Raw genomic sequence first — 20,536 nt, 5'->3', positions numbered from 1 at the left:
TTGGAGTTATATACCTTTGTGGTTTTCTACTGCATTTTCCATGGTGCTACAAATGGTCCAGACCATTAGGGCTGGATGTTAAAGCTGGGTGTTCAGAACTCCTATTTACATTCACTCCTGATCACTCCTGATTATCTGATTTTATGCATACCCAGGGAGCATGCAGTTTTAGCGATATGAAATGACAGTGAGGTTTTTATACTCCCCACAGGAAGTTGTAGCCTGTTCTATTTATAATAAGAGAAACAATTTCTTGTGACTCTTAATATGCCTTTTAGCTGTGGCAGTGATGGATTTTATTTTTCCTTAAGTCTAGGTCACGCTGTGTGTAAGTCATTCATGTTATTTAAATGGTGCACTGTACTGTTTACATGGACATTTTGTGCAGGTGCTTTGAAGTGCCTTGCATCAGGGATTAGGAGCAATTGAATTATTTTTTCATGGGAATATGTAAAGCATGTAACTAGGTATTGCTTTGGTATATAACTATTGTAGTTTTACCATAGAGTTCCTTATTTGAGTGGAGAAAATATCCTTAAATTATGGCAAACACTCACTAGAATGGGTGTGAGGATGTTCCAGGTATACAATCGTGGTGTTTTTCATTGAAATGAAAGATGAGTAGTAAATGTTGGTGTGTCCTGTACTGACAGGATGGGAGATTTTCATTAATACTGAGAGATTTTTAAATTCATATGAAAGTCTGATGGTTTTTACAATAAATATTAAGAATGGCTATGCTTAAGGTGCAGGCTTTTTCTGTAGCAGGACTTAATGGTATTCTTTCCCCCTGAGGACAGTTTGCTTTCTGTTATGTTTAACATGTACAATAATACATGAGGAAAATCATTAAAATGTGCATATTTTCTTTTTACAAACATCTCTATATTTTTTAATCTTTTTAAAATTTATTTTATGTGTAGAAGTGTTATGCCTGCATGTAAGTAAGTGCATCCATGTCAGGCAATGTCCAAAAACAGAAGAGGGCATCAGATGCCCTGGAATTAGAATTTCAGACAGTTATTAGTCACCATTTGGGTGTTGGAATTTGAAACCAGGTCTTCGGCAAGAATAGCCAGTGCTCTTAAACACTGAGCCGTCTCTCCAGTCCCCGACATCTTTATTTTTAAATTTTTTTTAAAAATTTTATGTGTATGCGCGTATTGTCTGCATGTAGATAAGTGCATCTGTGTCATGCAATGCACGTGGAAGACAGAAGAGGCTGTCAGATCCCCTGGAACGGGAGTTACGGACAGTTGTTAGCTACCATGTGGGTGCTGGGATTCGAACTTCAGTCCTCTGCAAGAATAGTCAATGTTCTTAACCTCTGAGCCATCTCTCCAACCCCTTCTTTTCTTTCTTTTTTTTAAAATTTTTTTTGGCATCTATATTTTTTAATTCAGTGACTTTTATAAAAGACGATATTGTTTTCAAAAAAACCTGCAGCTGGGTGTGGTGATGTACATCTTTAATCCCAGCTCCCAGGAGACAGAAGCAAGCAGATTTCTATGAGTTCAAGGCCAGCCTGGTCTACATAGTGAATTCCAGGCCAGCCAAGGCTATATCGTAGTGAGACCCTATCTCAACAACAACAAAAACTTGCATGTGAAAAATCAGAGAATTTTTAATTTTTTGGCTATAATTGTCATTGTTCAAATGATACATAGTGAGACCCTATCTCAGAAGAAGAGAGAGACCCAGTTATCACTTGTACTTCAAGAAGCTAAATCTGCCTATATGATCCAAGGTACAACTTGTACACAGTAGTTTTTATTTCTTTTATTGGGGATCACATATATCAAAGGTATGATATGTTCATAAACAACAAAGTTAGCGTAGGCTACAAAGGGGAAATTCCGATTTTATCCAGGAATTATTTTAAATATTGGATTGTATCAGCTGTTGTGATTGAGTTTAAATATCCCTGCAGGGTCTGGAACAAACCAGCTTTCCCATAAGTCTTTGTGAACACTAGGAAAATCCCAGGGTTTATGTCGTCCATTCCAGTGGAGTAATTTAGCTTCTTGCAGGAAATGTTCTGAATATCTCTCATCAGAATTCCAGCCTTCAGTGTATACAGAAGAAAAGAATAGGCTCGTTAGAGAATACAATTTTTATGTTAAAAATTGGACATAAGTCCATGGCAAGTTTTCAATTAGCAATAATCACACCCCAGATAAACCTTTGACTGTGATACTCCCACTATGCAAAGCTACAAGTTCATTGTTTAAAATAAACTAAAGGGTTATTCAGTGAAGATATATTAATATTGCCATTGCTCAGAGTATTTCTGTACTACTTCTAGAAGATCATGCAAATGCAGTTTATAAAAACTAAATATCCTCTGCTGTTAAAATTTCTTTCCATCAAAGGGAATTTTAGACACAAACACTTGTGCATTTCAGTGACTAAGAAGAGAGGATGACTAGCCAAGGTTGTATTATTCCATTGTATGCTGTTAATAACAGAACCTGGCTTTGTTAGTCATGAGCATGGGCATGAAGACAGCCATAATAGAGGAGATAGTTACTGTAAGCAGTAGTTACTGCGAGCTGTGTTCTCATAACTGAATAATTAACCGTTTCTAGTGACTCTGCACAAAGGAAACCCACATCTGGGAAGAGGCACTTTGATGTCAAAAGCCAACGGAGTAAGGCTTCTTCACCTCAGCTCCATGACCCTCAGAAGGGTGTGTTTGGGAGATGAAATTGCTTTAGCTAAATTTGTTTTATAGGTGTTATTTATTTACTTATTTTTGGGGTTCTGGGGATCAAACCCAAGACCTTCCACATATATTTTATAATTTTAAAAAAGTGTCTTCCAGGCCGGGCGTGGTGGCGCACACCTTTAATCCCAGCACTCAGGAGGCAGAGGCAGGTGGATCTCTGTGAGTTCAAGGCCACCCTGGTCTACATAGCATGAGTTCCAGGCTAGCTGGGGCTACAGGGGGATCCTGTCTCAAAAACACCAAAAAAAAAAAAAAATTGTCTTCCTCTTTAGACCCAAACTTAGTATTCCTTAGTGGTAACATTGCTTTCCAGACCCAAAACAACAGTAAACCAAGTTGTTTTTCAGTATGATTGCCCTATAGATTGATAGTGCAGGCCCACTTGATTTCACACCCTACAAAGAAAAACAAATTCTTTTCTTCTGAAGATTGTTTCTTCTTGACAGTAGATATTTCACAAGGTATAATTCTGAGTCTTTGCTTTATGATCATAAGCTGCTCTGTCCTTTTTCCCTTTTTGTATGTGTCTGTGGTGTTTGTGTGTATAGGCAATATTCATATGTGTGTGGAGGCCCAAAGTTGATGTGAGGTTTCTTTCTCGGTTTCTATCCACTTTATCAAAACAAGGATCTCTCACTTAAACCCAGGACTTGCCAATCATGTCTAGTCTGGGTAGCCAGCTTGCCCCCAGAATCCCAGCTCTGCCTCCTGAGCAATGGGCTACAGGTGGCCATCACATTTGTTTGACTTTTCCATGGGTTCCAGGAATCCGAGCTGCAGTTCTTATATTTGCACAGCAAGTGCTTTTATCTGCTGAGCCATCTCCCCAGCCCAGCTCTAAGCACCATATTGCTGTTCTTACAAATACGTTATTGACCTCCACTTTGATGGGATTCCCTGCACATGGAAATGGTGAGATTTGGCTAAACAGTGGACATTATAATTCAAATTGAATGACATTCTAGTGCCCCTGGGTTCCTTGCCTTACACTTACTGGTGCATATGCTCAGGAAAGCCAGAGGGGGGATAGTGCCCCTGGGTTCCTTGCCTTACACTTACTGGTGCATATGCTCAGGAAAGCCAGGGGAGGGGGATTTTGGGAATGGCGTACGTGCCGTCTATGCAGTATTATTGAGAGGAAATGGGAACTCAGTTTGCCCAGTTGCATCTGACTTTACCTTTATCTTTTCTTTTTTTTTGGGGGGGGGGGGTGTTTGAGAGAGGGTCTACCTATAATCCCAGCTGGCCTAGAGCTCACTATGTAGACCAGACTGGCCTTGAACTCAAATCTGCCGGCCTCTGCCTCCCAAGTGCTGGGATCAAAAACCAGGCCTGGCTCTTTTTTTTTTTTACTTAAAAAGGGATGCAACTCTTTACACAATAATAAGAACTAGTGTGAATACTTTCTTCCTATAACCAGCTCAGTTTTTTTCTCTTTTATTATTTTTTTTAATGTGTGTGTTTTGCCTGCATGTATTTAAATGTACCCATGTCATGCAATGATTGCGGCAGTCAGAAGAGAGTATCGGATTCCCCAGAACTGACGTTATGGATGGTTGTTAGCCACCCTGTGGGTGCTAGAAATTGAACCCATATCCTCTGCAAGAGCAGCCAGTGCTGTTAACCTGAGCCATCTCTCCAGCCCCACCTAGCTCAGTTTTTTCCAATATAATGTGCACCTGATAAATTCATTCTGCTCATTGGCTCCAATTCTTAGTTGGTCTTAAAAACAAAAGGGGCTGGAGAGATGGTTCAGTGGTTAAGAGCACTGACTGCTCTTGCAGAAGACCTGGTTCAATTCCCAGCACCTACATGGCAGCTACTAACCGTCCTTAACCCCAGTTCCAGGGGAATCTGAAGCCCTCTTCTGACCTCCGCGGCATTGCCCGACACGGGTGACTCACATACAAGCAGGCGATACACTCATTACCATAAAATAAAAATAATAAATAAAATAAAATTTTTTAAAAAGTAAGGTTTCAAAATATCTCCTGTAGGGGGCTGGAGAGATGGCTCAGTGGTTAAGAGCACTGACTGCTCTTGCAGAGGACCCAGGTTTGATTCCCAGCACCCACATGGCGGCTACAAACCATCCTTAACTCCAGTTCCAGGGGAATCCGGAGCCCTCTTCTGACCTCCTCTGCATTGCACTACACAGGTGCGCTCACAGACATGCAGGCAATACACTCATACATATAAAAAATAATAATAATAAGTATATTTTTTTAAAAAATAGCTCCTTTGGCAGGTGTTACTTGCTGGATCTCATGTAGCCCAGACTGGCCTCCAACTTGCTAGGTAGCTGAAGGTGACCTTGAACTTCTGATCTTTCTGCCTCTGTCAATGCTGGGATTCCTGGTGTACACCACCAGGTTTTTGGTGCTCAGAATTGAACCCAGGATCTCCTCCATGCTATGCAGCACTTGCCATCTGGGCTATACATCCCTAGCCCCACATGTTTTTATTTATTGAAATCCAAAACATTTCTAATATAAACAAGTCTGGCCCAGTGGTTTCAGATAAGGGCTTCATTTGCTGGAATGAATGTCTTCTGTACTAAGTAATTTATATGTATTCCTTATGCTAATAAAACTTTATCAGATGCTGTTAGCTTCAATTTACACAGGAGTTGAGTCACCTGCTCAAGATCATGTAATAGCATAGTTGTAGGACTGGGGCTGCAGCTCAGTGATAGGGCATATGCATACTATGAGGCCCTGGGTTCAATCTCCAGTACCACAGAACAAAGGCTATCCATACTCTATAGAGTTTGCGCTCCTACAGTGAAGAAAAGAATGCCAAAGGTTCTCATAGGAGAGTCAGTAAGCAACTGCTTTTTAAAGACATTTGGGAGCTGAGTGTATGCTGCCTAGCACGCATATGGCCCTGGATTCAGTCCTCAGTGTCGTTCCCCCCCCCCCCAGCATTAAAATGCCATCTGAAGCTATGTTATGCCATCATACTACGTCATTAGGTTTGGTCCACTGTAGGCCATTGCAAGAAAGGATCTGGAATGATGCGAGCTCTAGCTCAGTCATAGGTCATTGCGTACCTAACTATACACTAAGCATTAGTACCCCTCAGGCAATGAAGGATGCCGTTTTGCACCTGCATGGTCTGAGCCTGAGGGTTAAGTGGCCTCCTCCAGGGTCACCCCAGGGGTTTGAATTGAGAATCCAGGAGCTATGGCACAGCCCCGTTCCTCACTAGAGACATAAAACGCACACTTGTATTGTTTCTAAAATACTTACCCAGGTGTCTGATGTGCCACAGAGGGTTGATGGTGGAATATTTCCCATGAAATACAATCAGCATTGGGGAGGTGGCCACCCCTCCTCCCAGGGAGCTGCTGTAGAGGTTTTCTCTAGGAAATGGGATAGAAAAGCACATTTGGTCTGCAGCCCTCACAAACACAAAGTAGACACTAACAGAGTTCTTTCAAAAAAATATGTAAGGCTTTTCCTTCACTAAACAACCACTTTTCTCCAACTTTTATTTTTTATTTAGGGTTTTTTGTTGTTTGAGACAGGGTCTTATGTGGCCCAAACTGACCTTGAGCTCTCTAGATAGCTGAAAATGACCTTGAAGTCATCCTTCTGCCTCCACTTCCCACACGCTGGGATTATAGATGTGCATCATGCCCCGCTCCCAACTTTATTTTGAAAATTGTTAAACCATACAAAATTGTAGAAAACCAAGCACTCCCATACATATCACATAGAATCCACCTCCCATGGATACCACAGTCACAGGCTCTTGTGTAAATCAAAGAGCTCAATCTCCAAGCATCACCTAGGGTCACAGACTCCCATGTACATCACCTAGGTTCAGGTGTTAATATGTGTTAGTATTTTGTCACTTTATTTTTTTTTAATTTTTTTTATGTGTATGCGTGTATTGCCTGCATGTAGGTAAGTGCACCCATATCGTGTAATGCCCACACAGGAGAGAAGAGGCTCTCGGACCCCCTGGAACTGGAGTTACAGACAATTGTCAGCTGCCGTGTGGGTGCTGGGATTTGAACCTGGGTCTTTTGCAAGAACAATCAGTGTTCTTAACTGCTAAGCCCTCTCTCCATCCCTGGTATTTTGTCACTTTAACTCTTAGGGTTTTTTTGATAGACACAGAAAATAAAACTGATATTATTTAGAGTAACTTAACAAGTTCAAAGTTATGGTAGTATTAAAATAGATAAAAGGCTGACAGGAAATACAATTGAGGGACTAGACGTTAGCCAAGTGTCTTAACTGGAAGATAAGGAAAGGGCCAGTGATAAACAACAAGGATGGCAAACTTCTGGCTCCTTTCTCACCTCACTCTCCGACAAAGAGACATGCTTGGCAGGCTTTTTCTCCCACTGGCAGGGCCATTTCTCCCCCTATGCCCCCACCCACCCCCTTCCAATTGTCCAATCTAGACAAGTCCAAGGTCAGTCCTAGACATACCTGAGCTTGGAGCTATGAGCCTATCAGCTCTCTCTTTTTTAAAATTGATCAACCCAAATTAGGGAGAGGGACCCATCCCATACCACCAAGAACACTTAGAAGACAATCCCAGCAGAGGAGGCAGAGGCAGGTTGGATCTCTGCGAGATTGAGGCCAAGCCTGGTCTACATAGGACAGCTGGAGCTACAGGGAGACCCTGTCTCAAAAAACAAAACAAAACACCAAGCAAAAAACCATGTAAGCCCTCCTAGGGACTTTACATTTTGGTTTCCAAATCCTGTCTACTTGTGGAGAGCCGTTTCTTTGTGAGTGTGTGTATATGTGCCTGTTTCTTTACTTTTTGTTTGTTTGTTTTTTGGTCTTTTTGAGACAGGGTCTTCCTGTAGCCCCAGCTGGCCTGGAACTCACTATGTAGACCAGGCTGGCCTTGAACTCACAGAGATTTGCCTGCCTCTGCCTCCTGCGTGCAGAGATTAAAGGCATGCTCCATCACACCCGGCTGTTTCTTTACTTTTAATAAAGTTTGTTGCCTGCTATGTTTAAGAGTCTTCCTGCCTTTTAATATTCCTCTCTCTCTCTCCCTCTCCCTCTCTCTCTCTCTCTCTCTCTCCCTCTCAGACACACACAGTTTTTTCTCTCTCTCTCCCCTCCCTCCCTCTCAGACACACACAGAAATCTATGAAACAGAAACTCAACCATAAATTAAGATTTTCAGCAGAAAAAAATCAAGTCACATTTTTTAACAACTTATTAAGAAAATGCATGATATGAGAATCCTTGTCCACAGTATCTCCATTCTTCAGATTTATTTCATTTGGGGAAAGATTTTCGTCTGTGCCCTCTTTTTCTTTCTTTCTCAACAAGAGACTCTGTAAGAAAATCTGACTTCAGATATCTGAAATATTCTTAACCCCCTAAACTGTGCATAGAAAATTAGCTGAGTCACTTTGTTCCCAAGCCTGGGAACAGTGGCAGTAGACCACACATACATACTCCACATTTTTTTGCATCCATTTCTCCAACTGTTTGGTGATACGCTGGTGCTTCCATTCGGTCATATTGGCAACAATCACACCAGGATTGAAAGAGCAGGTGCTGGGGCTGATGCCAAGGTCCTTGATGGTCTTCTTCCGGTAGTCCAGATAGCCCATGTATGTGTTCTACAAAAGAACAGAATGGAATATTTTTAATTTTAATTTTTTTGTGTGAACATCATACATGAGTATAGTCTGCTCCATTTTTGTCCTCCCCAGCCCCCCTCCATGTCCCCCCAACTCCCTCTTAATTTCCTGTCCCCTTCCTTGATTGCCTGCAGCTCTTCATCTTGAGGTGGGACCCCTTGAAATTCTTCCCATCTACCTTGGCATGTCAACTGATTTTGTCACAGACCTTGTTAGATGACCACACTATGGAGATTTCAAGGTGTAGCTTCCCTTTCATGTCTAGATTCCTTTAGTAGCAGCCGGTGGCTTGCTCCCTGGTTCTAACACTCTACCTCCCTCCCCGCCCCACCTTCCATCATGTTCCCTGAGTCTTCAACGTAGAGTTGCATTGTAGATGGGTTACTTAGGGCTGGGCACCTCACAGTCACTTTTTAAAGGTTTATTTTTTATTTTATGTGTAAATGTTTTGCCTGAATACATACATACCTGGTGTATGTTAGTACCTGTGCTGGATAGCTTTAGTGTCAACTTGACACACCTGGGTTGAGGGAGCCTCAGTTGGGGAATTGCCTCTATTGGACTGGCCTGTGGCCATGTCTGAGGGGCATCTTCTTGATGAGAGATGTGGGAGGGCCCAGCGCACTGTGGGTGGTGCGACCCCTGGGCAGGTGGGCCTGTGTTGCATAAGAAAGCAGGCTGAGCAGGGGCCAGGTGAGCAAGCCAGTAAGCAGTGTTCCTCCATGGCCTGTGCTCCTCCAGCTCCTGCTTCCAGGTTCCTGCCCTGAGTTCCTATCTTGGGCTCCCTGATGAACTGTGACCTGGGAGATGTAAGATAAATAAAGCCTTTCCTCCCCAGGTTGGTAGTGTTCAGAGTGTTTTTTCACAGCAATTGAGAAACAAACTAGGACAGTACCCAAGGAGGCCAGAAGAGGGCAACTGAGCTGCCATGTAGGTGCTGGGAACGGATATAGTTCGGTAGTACAGCATTTGCCTAGCATAGCATGTGGGAGGCCATGGGTTTGGTTCCCAGAAACACACACACACACACACACACACACACACACACACACAGGCCAGAGTTCCAAACATGGACAGTACACCTCTACCACTTGACCCCATTACTTCTCCAACTTCTGTTACTTTCTACCTTGATTCATCTGCCATGCCAAACTAAGCGCCTTTAGCACATCAGACCACTGGACACACTCATCTCAGGACCTCTGTGTTTGCTAGTGCTTCTTCCTGAATGCTTTCCTCTAAATAGCTGCATAGGAGCCTCCCTCAAGTCCTTCAGTTATCAGCTCAAACAGCCCTGTCCCAATGGAGCCTTCCTTCGACCCCTGTCTAAATTCAACCTCACCTCCACCCCAATCTTCTATTAACTATTTTACCTGCTTACTGTGATACTGTATGTCTCCTGTCTCTTGATTACAAGCTAACAAAAGTCAGAAAGCTTAGTGCTGTGTACTGTGTAACCAGCACCCAAAACAGTGTCAGCTCCATGGCAAGGCTTCAGTGCTTGCTGAGTGAAGGAAGTGTAAGACTAGACATGTTTTTTTCTACTGCTACATATCTACCTCAGTGGGATGCTGTGACATAAGCGTAATGGAGATACATGAACAGTGTCTGCAGGCCAGGCCCTCCTCTTAAAAACTCGACACACATTACCTCACTCACCACAACTAACAACTTACATGTATTCACTAATTTAGCTTTCACAAGAACAACACAGGAAGTACCATTATTACCTGTATTTGACACATGGAGGCAGGGTTTATTCCTAAAATTGTAACTTGTCCAAAATCATGAAATGCTAAGTGGTAGCACCAGAATTTTGGCCAAATTGGGTCTAATCCAGAGCCTACACCTTCCATGGGCCTTAAATGTTGCATATAAAATTACTTGATAGAAAAAAAATTACTTGATAGAACTCTGATGAAAAACATTCAACGCTTAATAGTACCTTGCATTTCAAAGCTACTTTAAAATTTTTCAGCATTATATATAGGTTCCTTTTTTTTTCCCCATTTCTACCAGGGTTAGGAGGTCTTTAAACCTTGAACAAAATCACATTTTTCTTCTGTAGCAAGGAAGGGACAGAGGGACGGTGGGACAAAGGGAAAGAAAATAGTCAAAACTCAGGAAACAGAACCAGAGGCTCCATGAGCCTTTTCATCATTAGCCACATCTCTAACAGAGTGTGCTTATGATTTCTAACAGTGTGGTTATGAGCAGTGTATCAGCTGTCATTTCTAGAACATTTACTACACTCTGGATACTTCCAGGTATTCCATTACAGCTCGTAAAAACAACAGAATAGACAGTATCAGTGCCGTGTTTCAGCTTAAGAAAGTGGGACTTCTGAAGAACCGGTCACAGTAACTGGCCTGAGTGGACATGAAATAACAAACGCGTGCCCCCACCCCCACCTCCTGCCCAAAAAATCCATTCCGCCTTCTCAAAGTTCCCACTGACTGTCAAAGCTTTCGAAGTGTAGATTGAAATCATTTTGAGTAGTGGGGAAGGGCAGGGGTCCAGGGCAGAAGGGTCAGGATAGAATTTCCAAGATGGTGTGCCCACCTGTAGTCCAACAAGTCTGTTGATGTCTTGAGCAGCGGGCAAATCACAGTCATCTGAGAAGGCTGCTGCATGACCCAAGGCCAAGGTGGTGTCATACAGTTCTTGGATGTCACCTGAATTTGGAAGTACCAGCAGTTAAAGCAGTACATGTTTCAGGGCTAGATGAAGCCTCAGAGCAGGAGAGTACAGGATCCTTCATTTGGCCTTAAAAAGGATAGCTTGTGCCAATTTAGGAAGCGACTTGGTGAGTTCAGATGGTGAAGTCTGAACTGATCAAGTCTCTGCTGCAGTGCAGTTTCTGTGGCAATGCTCATCCCATTTGCACGTGGAGCTGCTAGAACACAGCATTCACACTCCCAGCCTAGGTTGCTCCTGTCTTCAGTGACACTTTACTTCCACATATTTTAGGGATACAGAGAGAAGAGGCTCTCAAGGTAGTTTCTGAAGACTTGGCAATTAGGCCCTCAACAATGCCGTGTTCATTTTCAAAAGCATTCCAAGTCACTAGGCAACTAACAGCACAGAAAATGAAGAGACAGTCAATCTACTTAGCTGTGCCCTTCCAAAGGCTCTTGGCAGCCAGCGAGTGTACCTTGTACAATGACATCATCGTCCAGATAGATGACTTTCTCATGTTGGTGGATAAGCAGGGGGAGATAAAATCGAACAAAATTCAGCTGTTAAAACAAGAGAAACAACAGTGGGGAGCAGGCCTGCTTTCCTCTACCTTCCATCAATTAGATAACTAAATCAGTCTTAACACACTACACACACAAGCACACACGTTTGTCTCACCAACAGGTTCAGCCTTTAGCTTTTTGATCCAGAAAACAGTAATGCATTGGTGGGAGTTTTACATTTTCATTAGTGACGTTTAATCATCTTAACCCACCTGGCATTCTGACAGTCGGTATCTGGAATTGGGGAAAGATCCTGTCACAAATAGAGGGTTTAGAATTTAATTGGAAAGGACGGACTTAAGTAACAAGCATTTGTAGGAGGTGGCTGGAAAGTCTAAAACTGAAATCAAAATGGCTCTTGGGGGAGGTCAGCCATACTCCAGTGGATGGCCCCACACCCAGGAGTATATAAATAGACCAAGTTGGCATCCATGGTTATTTTTTAAAAAGAGGACCTGAAGTTGGGAGGCAGTTAGGGAGATGGATGTAGACCTAAAGTGGGAGCTAAGGAGGTTGGTATGGACCTGAAGTTGGGGGGTGGGTGCTAGGGAGGTGGGTGTGGATCTGGGAGGAGTTAAGAGGAGGAGCTGGGGTGAATATGATCAAAAGAGATTGTATGAAATTCTCAAAGAATAAAAAAAAAATTGAGACAGGATCTCCCTGTAACCCCAGCTGGCCTGGAACTCTATGTAGACCAGACTGGCCTCAGTCTCACAGAGATCCACCTGCCTCTGCCTCTCGAGTGCTGGGACTAAAGGTGTGTGCCACATCTGTCTTTTTTTTTTTTTTTTCCTTTATTTTGTGCTAGGATTTGCCATCAAAAGCACTGCTATTGGACTGGGGAGCCAGTTTGGTGGGAAAAGCACTGCACCAGCATGAGGAGGACCTGAGCTTGGATCCCAAGCACTCATGTAAAAAACTGGGTGTGGGGGGGCCGGAGAGATGGCTCAGTGGTTAAGAACACTGACTGTTCTTGCAGAAGACCTGGGTTTGAATCCCAGCACCCACATGGCAGCTAACAACCATCTGTAACTCCCGTTCCAGGGGATCCGACGGCCCCTTCTGTCCTGCGCGGGCATTGCACTTATCTACACATAGGCAATATACGCATATATATAAAATAAAATTAAAAATAATAATAAAACATTTTTTAAAAAACTGGGTGTGGCCATGCTGGTGGGACAAGTAGGGAGACTAGGAGAGGTGGAGGGAGAAAGGTGGAAACAGGAAGATTGCTGGGACTTGTGGGACACCAGCTCAGCTGAAAAGTGGCAAGTTCCAGGTTCAGTGAGAGACCTTGTCTCAAGGGAATAAGGGAGAAAGCAATAGAGGAAAACACCCACATCCTCCTGGTCTCCTTTGTGTGCATCAACACACACATACACATGTGCACACAACACACACACACACACACACACACACACACACACCACTACTCTTCATGCAGGAGAGGAACCCTTTGTGAGCACTTTAGCAAGAAAATGCTTATTATTTCCAGTGTTAGGAAAACCACTGGTGTCTCCTAAAATATGCTTATGGCCAACACTGAGACACATAACCATCATGCTGATGGCTTTCCTTAGCTGCTGGGAGACTCAGAGCTGATTGTAATTATCAAGCACCATACATACACTAGCCCAAGTGCTTCAAATGTGTTTTCCTGGCCTCACAACCTGGACCACATCCAGCTCCCACCCATAGACACATTCATACACATGAATGCAGACTACATTTTTATGCCTCATTTCTTTCTAAAAACTTTGTTATGCTTATATAAACCATCTTAAATCCTTCCTGGGACAGGTGGCTTCTAAATTACAAATAGTAGAGCTCAGAGGCAATCTAGTATGGGTGAAACTTCAAATATACCCCGTGTGTACATTGGATGGCTAATGCTCCATATGAATAGGGATTCAGGACTGTCCCCACCATGTGCATGACTCTTACAGGCTGGAGCAGCTCAGGCCGTGATGAGTCTGGTCTTATCTTCCCCTTGAGGACTATAGGGTTGAACTCCACAATTTTAAAGTTGATTTCTCTCAGTTTAGAATGTTCAATCCACTTTCTAAAGAGATGACAAAAAATCCTCTAGTACACATTTCATGTCTTCCCTGGGTTTGCCTATCACCTCAGGGCTAATCTCTTTTGGTCTTACAAGGTTAAGCTTAAATGTATAAACATAGTTGAGCTCAGTCAGTAAGTCCTGATTGCTTCCCTGTCTGGACTGACTTCAACCCCACCCCCAATCACATAACTCTTCCTGCAAAGGAAATGAAGCAAAATAGTAATAACCAAGTAGCTCCTCACATCCAAATGTTCTCCCAGGAAATGAAGAACAAGATGTTCTCTTTCTCTACAAAGCAGCATCTGTGGTGGCCAGACCTGCCTGCCATGTGGTACTGCTCTGAAACACTGGGAATCCCTCCCAAGCCCTTGACTCTGACAGAAGTCTTTTTAACTCCTCTTGACTCCAAAGATGACTTTGTCTCTCACTCCTACCCCTCTATCCCATTCCCTGTCTTTCCTTCTCTCCCTCCCCTCGTCGCTCAGTCTCACAGGACTTCTATCTTTTATTCAATTCACGGTGAGATTCCTGATAGCAGCAACCTCAAAACTAAATTTGCAATGACTAAAGCCACACACAGCAACAGTTGTTTATTGAAAATTGGTGGAAGAGGGCCAGGGATGTAGCTCAGTGGCAGAACACTTGCCTCTGTTGATAGAAATGTGGTGGTTGTCACATAAGTATGATGTAACTTTATGATGATGCAACTAAGATGTACAGTTGATTTATACAGTTTTCCACTTTTGTGTTCTCCTTCAATGAGAAAACATTTAAAAATTGGGGAGTCGGTGGACTGAATAGCCAAGGACTGGGAGACAGCACACTTTGTTGACTTTGTATGTTTTCTATGAATTGTCTGTTAATGTTCTTTCTTGGTCGACTAGTTGGATAACTTTTGTTTATTTGAGACAAGGTCTCAAGGTCTTTAATTTGCAATCCTCCTGCCTCAACCTCCTGAGTATTAGGATCATGGGCATGCGCAACCACACTGACTTTTATTTTTGTTTTTTACAGTACTAGGGATCAAATTCTGGGCTCTGGGGTCTATTCATAGTCTGTGCTCATTTTTCTACTAGACTTATATTTAAAAATTTTTGCAACAATTTTTTTATTATAAATAGTAATCCTTTGTCTATTATACATGTTGAGAGTACTTCCTACAAATCTATTTTAAAATATTTTTATTTTATGTGTATCACTGTGTTGCCTGCATGTACATGAGTGCACCCATGTCGTGCAGTGCTGTGGAGGTCAGAAGAGGGCTTTGGATTCCCCTGGAACTGGAGTTAAGGATGGTTTCTAACCGCCATGTGGATGCTGGGAATCAAACCTGGGTCCTCTGCAAGAGCAGTCAGTGCTCTTAACCGCTGAGCCATCTCTCCAGTCCCTAATTTATTATTTTTATTTTATGTGTATGAGTGTATTGTCTGCCTGTATATAAATGCACCTGGGTCATGTAATACTCTTGGAGGTCAGAAGAGGTCATCAAGTCCCCTGGAACTGGAGTTATGGATGGCTGATAGTCACTGTGCAGGTGCTGGGAATTGAACCCAAATCTTCTGCAAGAGTAGCCAGTGCTCTCAACCACTGAGCCATCTCTCCAGCCCCTCTAGTGATCTACTTTATGTTAATCCATTTTTTTCCATTATTCAGCAGGTCTTGTGTTATACAGTCAAATCTGTCAGCTTTTTCTTTCAATTTCTGGGCTCAGGGAGGCACTGTCCAGAGCAAGAGCATACAGTTAACCCATTTCTACAATACATTTAGATTTGATTTTCTGTTGATTTCTTCTTAATCTAACTCATAATTTTTTTATTTATTTTTTATTTATTTTATTTATTTATTTTTTTGTCTTTTTGAAGCAGGGTCTCCCTGTAGCCCCAGCTGTCCTGGAACTCACTGCGTAGACCAGGCTGGCCTTGAACTTGCAGAGATCTTCCTGCCTCTGCCTTCCAAGTGCTGGGACTACAGGCGTGCGCCACCATGCCCGGCCCAATTTATTTTTTAGTATGGCATGTGATAGGAAAAATTCAGTTCAAAATTATAATACGATATGTAAAGTTTGTTTTTCAAAAATTATAGGGCTAAGAGTATGGCTCACTGGTAAAAACTGCTTAGTATGTGTGAGACTATAGATTAAACTCCAACACCCTCCTCCCCCCAGCACACACATAATTAGTGAGGACTCAAAGAGGTATTTAAATGATGATGTTAATATTCTCTCAGGTTAAAAAAAACAGAGGGATCCAGGAGTGGTGGCAGCACCTGGGAGGCAGAGGCAGGCAGATCTCTTCGAGGTCAAGGCCAGCCTGATCTACAAAGTGAGTTCCAGGCAAGCTGGGGCTATAGGGAGACCCTGTCTCAAAAAAAAAAAAGCGAAAAGAGAACTTTTTTCCTTACAGTATAAGGGATTGAACCCAAGTCTTGACCCATGCACTTTGCCATGAGCTACATCCCTAGATCTTTTTTTTTGCCTTTTGAGACTAGGTCTCAATTCAGCTGCCTAGGCTGGTCTTGAACTCACTCTGTAGCTCAGGCAGGCCTTGAACTTGTGATTCTCCTGCCTCAGCCTCCCAAGTATTAGACCTAGCTGAAAATGAATTCTTTCAGATAAGCTGCTTAAGGACTGAGGTTCATTAGCTTACTGGACCATCCATATCTGCAGAAATACCCACTTTCCTACTTAAGTAATGAGGCTTTATCGGCATTTCCTCAGCTAGACAGCACAGCAGCGCAGTCACCATGTAAAACCAGGGCAACCCCTCAATAATTCTAATAATAACTGTCAGTCTCAAGAAAGAGGGCCCATCTAAAAGAAGAAAAAGAATATTAAAATAGAGCCCTCCAAAGAGTGTATAAGTCACCGTATTCGAGACAGAGTGTTCCGCAGTCCGACTACGTAGAACACAATGTTGGCGTCAGTGTTGCTGTAGATGCTGTTGATGGCGGCCATGGCCGCGCCCATCCTTCCTGCCGCCGCACAGATCACCACCGGAATCTCCTCTTCCGTGTCCTCAGGAGTCTCAGGATCATCATCTGAAACATCAGAATCAGTGACTTGGAGCATGAAGGAATTCAAGGGAGAGCCTGTAACTCCGCGTCTGCAGCCCTGGGGAAGACCACGCAGCGCGGAGACTGCGGGCTGTTCGCCGGTGCCCACGCTCTCCTCCGTCCCTTGGAAGAGTGTGGAAATTTTAACCAGCACATGGCCAACCACTAAAACTATTTTTCCCAGACTCCCTTGCCTCAAAATATGATCGAGTTCTCATGAATGGGCTGTTGTTTCAAGTAATATGTGCAACTACCGAGTCTGCAGGCCAGAGTAAAGCTTACGTTCCCCTTGACCATTGCCCCTTCCCAGTGGGATGTTGATGTGATGCTGAGAGGGGGAGAGCTGTCTTATGGTCACAAGATGGAGGACACTGAAGATATCAAAACTATAAAATGCACAGTATTTTGGTCTGAATGATTGTGGAATGGGTACATCAGATTTTTCACCTGGAAGAAAAAGTAAATTCCCTTTCATTTTGGAATGCTTTTTAACAGGAGCCAATCCAACAGCCTCACACACATATAGTTGAAAACATGAACTGCAAAGCCTCTTCGGTTCAGCAGTCCTCGATTCCTCCCTGAGTCACAATATCTGTCTCTCCTATACTGCTATCAAGTATATTGTTTGTGATTTTTCTTCCCCTCAGCACTGAAGCCAGGTTTTTCAGATGTTGAGAGCAAGAGAGGAGGTACATGGAAAAGCATGACTGACACACAGGATGAACGACTGGTTTCTTTTCAGCATTGAACGAGGTGAAATATCAATGCTACCACATGATATTTTGGTGCCACAATACAACTTGCAGGTATGAACAATCACCAAGTGATAGACTGTGTGTATTGTCAAATGCCCATCTGATTTTTACCAGAGCTTGACCTCTCTTTATAGACACTGTTTTACAAAACCTTCCCTACCCAGGTCCAAGGTATTTCTAACTGATACTTAATTCAACACACATTTATTGAAACTCATCACTGTGTATTCTGTGTAATTTAATAAACATTGAATGACCAACTTCTGATCACATTTGACCTTTTCTACCAGTAGAAAGAATTTGATTTTCATGTGTTTCCTGACTTGAGAGAATGTTTATAGTATACTTTGAAGGGGGAAAAGACTATAAAATCATCTCTAGTATTTGATCTCCATGTGATACATATATATCAATAAATTCATGTCTACTTATGAAATTATTATTTTAATTTTGTTTGTTTCTTACATTTTCTAAATTCTCTCAGTAACCATGAATAATTTTTTATAACCAAATAAAAAAAAATTTTTGAGACAGGGTCTTATGTAGCCCAGGCCAACCTTGAATTTACTGTGTAGCCAATGATGACCTTGAACTTCTGATCCTCTTGCCCCCCACTTTCCAAGTGGTGGAATTATAGCACCCAGGGTTTTGGGGGTTTTTGTTTGTTTGTTTGTTTGGGTTTTTTTTTTTTTTTTTTGGTCTTTTTGAGGCAGTGTCTCCCAGTAGCCCCAGCTGGCCTGGAACTCACAGAGATCTGCCTCCCAAGTGCTGTGATTAAAGGTGTGTGCCACCAAGCCCCGGTTAGCACCCAGTTTTTAACAATAATTGTTCACAGATTGTTTGTTCCTTTTGGCATAAGTTGTCACCTTGAAGAAGCAGTCCCCAGTCCTGTTACCTCTGAAGAAGTGGTCTAACTGAAATGTGAATTTGGCTATGCTAGTTGACAGCTGAGAATGCATCCATTGCTGGAGCACAAACTCCAGCTATGCCAAACTCCTTATGGCTTCCTGAAGACTAGGCTGTGTACTCTCACATCTCAGAGTCTTTTGCGCACACTGTTCCTCAATGTCTGGAATGTTCTCTGTATCCTTTTATGCATGATTAACTCTTGCATATTTATTAATATGCTACAGTAGTGACATCAGACCATGTGAGAAATCTAACAGCCCCACAGCACACTCATCTGCCTATGCTGTGTCCTTCCTTTTTGTTAGATTTGTCAGCTACACTGTTCGTTTGCTTGTATGTTTCCTTTCCTATCGCATGGAAGCTCTGTGAGGGCAGAGATGGCATCTTGTTTATCTCTGTCCTCTGCTTCTGTCCCAGTGACCAGCAAATAAACGGATGAGCTTATACTAGACTCCTATTTCAGCACTTGACAAGTCTATTTATGTGGCTGATTGCCTCCACCAGACTGTGTGCTCGGTATATCATCCCACTGAGTCTGGCACTTTGCAAGTGCGTAATGAGTTTGCTGGAAAGAACTGAACATAGGCAGAGTAGCCCCCGGAGAACAGGGTTGTCAGGGAATGGTGCAAGGGGTGTTTGTAGGGGCAAAGACAGAGAAGAGTTGAAAAGCAGAGGCAGAGCCTGGTTAGATGCTGGTAGAGGCCTTCAGCAGGCAGCAAACAGCAGGCAGTATGAGGGAAGCAAATATTCCCATGACTGACGGGCACCTCAAGAGAAGCTCAGCTGTTGTGTGTACAGCTCTAATGCAGCCACAGCCTCAGGGCCATCCTAAGAGTCTTGGCCCATCAGAGAAGCTGGAGTGAAGCCCCAAATCCTGCTCTCTGCCACGTTTCTCTGAGACAGAATAGAGAATGACAGCCTGCTGGGAAATGGTGGGGGAAGCTAAGGACAGTTCATTCTTCCACAGTGCTCCAACCTATAAACTAGGAAACATGATGGTAGAATGGACTAGAAGTGGTATTATTGCCTTAGTATGTTCCCACAGGATGTCTGATCAAACCATGGAAAATGTCCATGATGTAAGGCAAAAGGATTTGATTCCTTTTGGTCAATAATATATTTTAAAATTATGATGTTTTAGAATTAAAACCAAGGGCTAGTAAAATGGCACAGGGACAAGAAATGCTTGCCATGCAAAGCCGTGTGACCCGAGTTTGAACCCTGGAACCCATGTGGGGGTGTGTTGGGGACCCCTGCTGTCTAAGGTAGCAGTCTCTACATGTCCCGATAGCTGCAAGTCGGCTCAGCGATGTTGGGGACCCCTGCTGTCTAAGGTAGCAGTCTCTACATGTCCCGATAGCCACAAGTCGGCTCGGCGTTCATATGCAGAGACTCCCTTTCTCAGCTGGGTGCCTTCCTACTCTCTTCCTGACTCACCTTTTGAAGTGCCCATCACAGATATATATCCTCGGGCATGAAACTGCCAGGTCTTCCTGTGTGATAATCAGGCAATGTCTGTGCCCGTCGGCATGAAACTGCCAGGTTTTCCTGTGTGATAATCAGGCAATGTCTGACAGCCTGGCAGAAGCCCACCACTACATGTAAATGGGGCATCCTACAAAGCACCTATCAACTAAGGCTTTTGCTACTGTCTCCACACTATAAATATCCTGGTTTCCCCCTAATTAATCGGAGCTGAATTACTAAGACCTGGAGCTGAGCTGAGTCACTGAATAAAGGAGCTGTACCTACCTGACTGAGCTGAATTCTGTGTCTTACTGCCTACGATTCAGTCTCTCCAGAGGGGGCTGTCCCTTCGTAAACAACAACTCGGGAAGATTCTGCTTTTGCTGTTCCCGCACCTCCCCACGTGATCCGACGGCCTGCGGATCGCATACCTTGAGGGAGTGCCGGGTGGCTTGGAACGGAACCGCCTGGAAGCGCCGCGACCAGTAGAGTCACCAGCATCCAGTAGTCGCGGAGAGCCTCAGCAACGAGGTGCGCAACATGTGCGCACCCCAGCAACGCAGAGAGCCAGGGACCCGAGCAGCAACGCGGTGCGTGGGACCGCCCATAGGGGTGGAAAGAGAGAACCAACTCCACAAGTTGTCCTCTTACTTACACAAATGCTCCATGACACATGCCCACTTTTACACAAAA

At 43.4% G+C, this 20,536-nt stretch overlaps 1 protein-coding gene across 1 annotated transcript in view; it reads right to left on the bottom strand.

Moving 5' to 3' along the window:
• Positions 1 to 1,592: 1,592 nt before the first annotated feature.
• Positions 1,593 to 20,536, bottom strand: part of Glt8d2 (glycosyltransferase 8 domain containing 2) — a 47,524-nt gene continuing 28,580 nt past the window's right edge. The window contains exons 4-10 of the mRNA XM_008843153.3: positions 16,526 to 16,697; positions 13,544 to 13,661; positions 11,509 to 11,593; positions 10,917 to 11,029; positions 8,167 to 8,333; positions 5,980 to 6,092; positions 1,593 to 2,065 (exon numbers count right to left, since the gene is read on the bottom strand). Coding sequence (XP_008841375.1) covers positions 1,896 to 2,065; positions 5,980 to 6,092; positions 8,167 to 8,333; positions 10,917 to 11,029; positions 11,509 to 11,593; positions 13,544 to 13,661; positions 16,526 to 16,697 — 938 coding nt within the window. The 3' untranslated portion in view covers positions 1,593 to 1,895. The remainder of the gene's footprint in view (positions 2,066 to 5,979; positions 6,093 to 8,166; positions 8,334 to 10,916; positions 11,030 to 11,508; positions 11,594 to 13,543; positions 13,662 to 16,525; positions 16,698 to 20,536) is intronic.

This window comes from Nannospalax galili, unplaced genomic scaffold (genome assembly GCF_000622305.1).
Source record: "Nannospalax galili isolate Female #2095 unplaced genomic scaffold, S.galili_v1.0 scaffold39, whole genome shotgun sequence".
Lineage (NCBI taxonomy): Eukaryota > Metazoa > Chordata > Mammalia > Rodentia > Spalacidae > Nannospalax > Nannospalax galili.
Note: the sequence above shows the minus strand (reverse complement) of the source record. Positions and strands in the feature narration are given on the sequence as shown.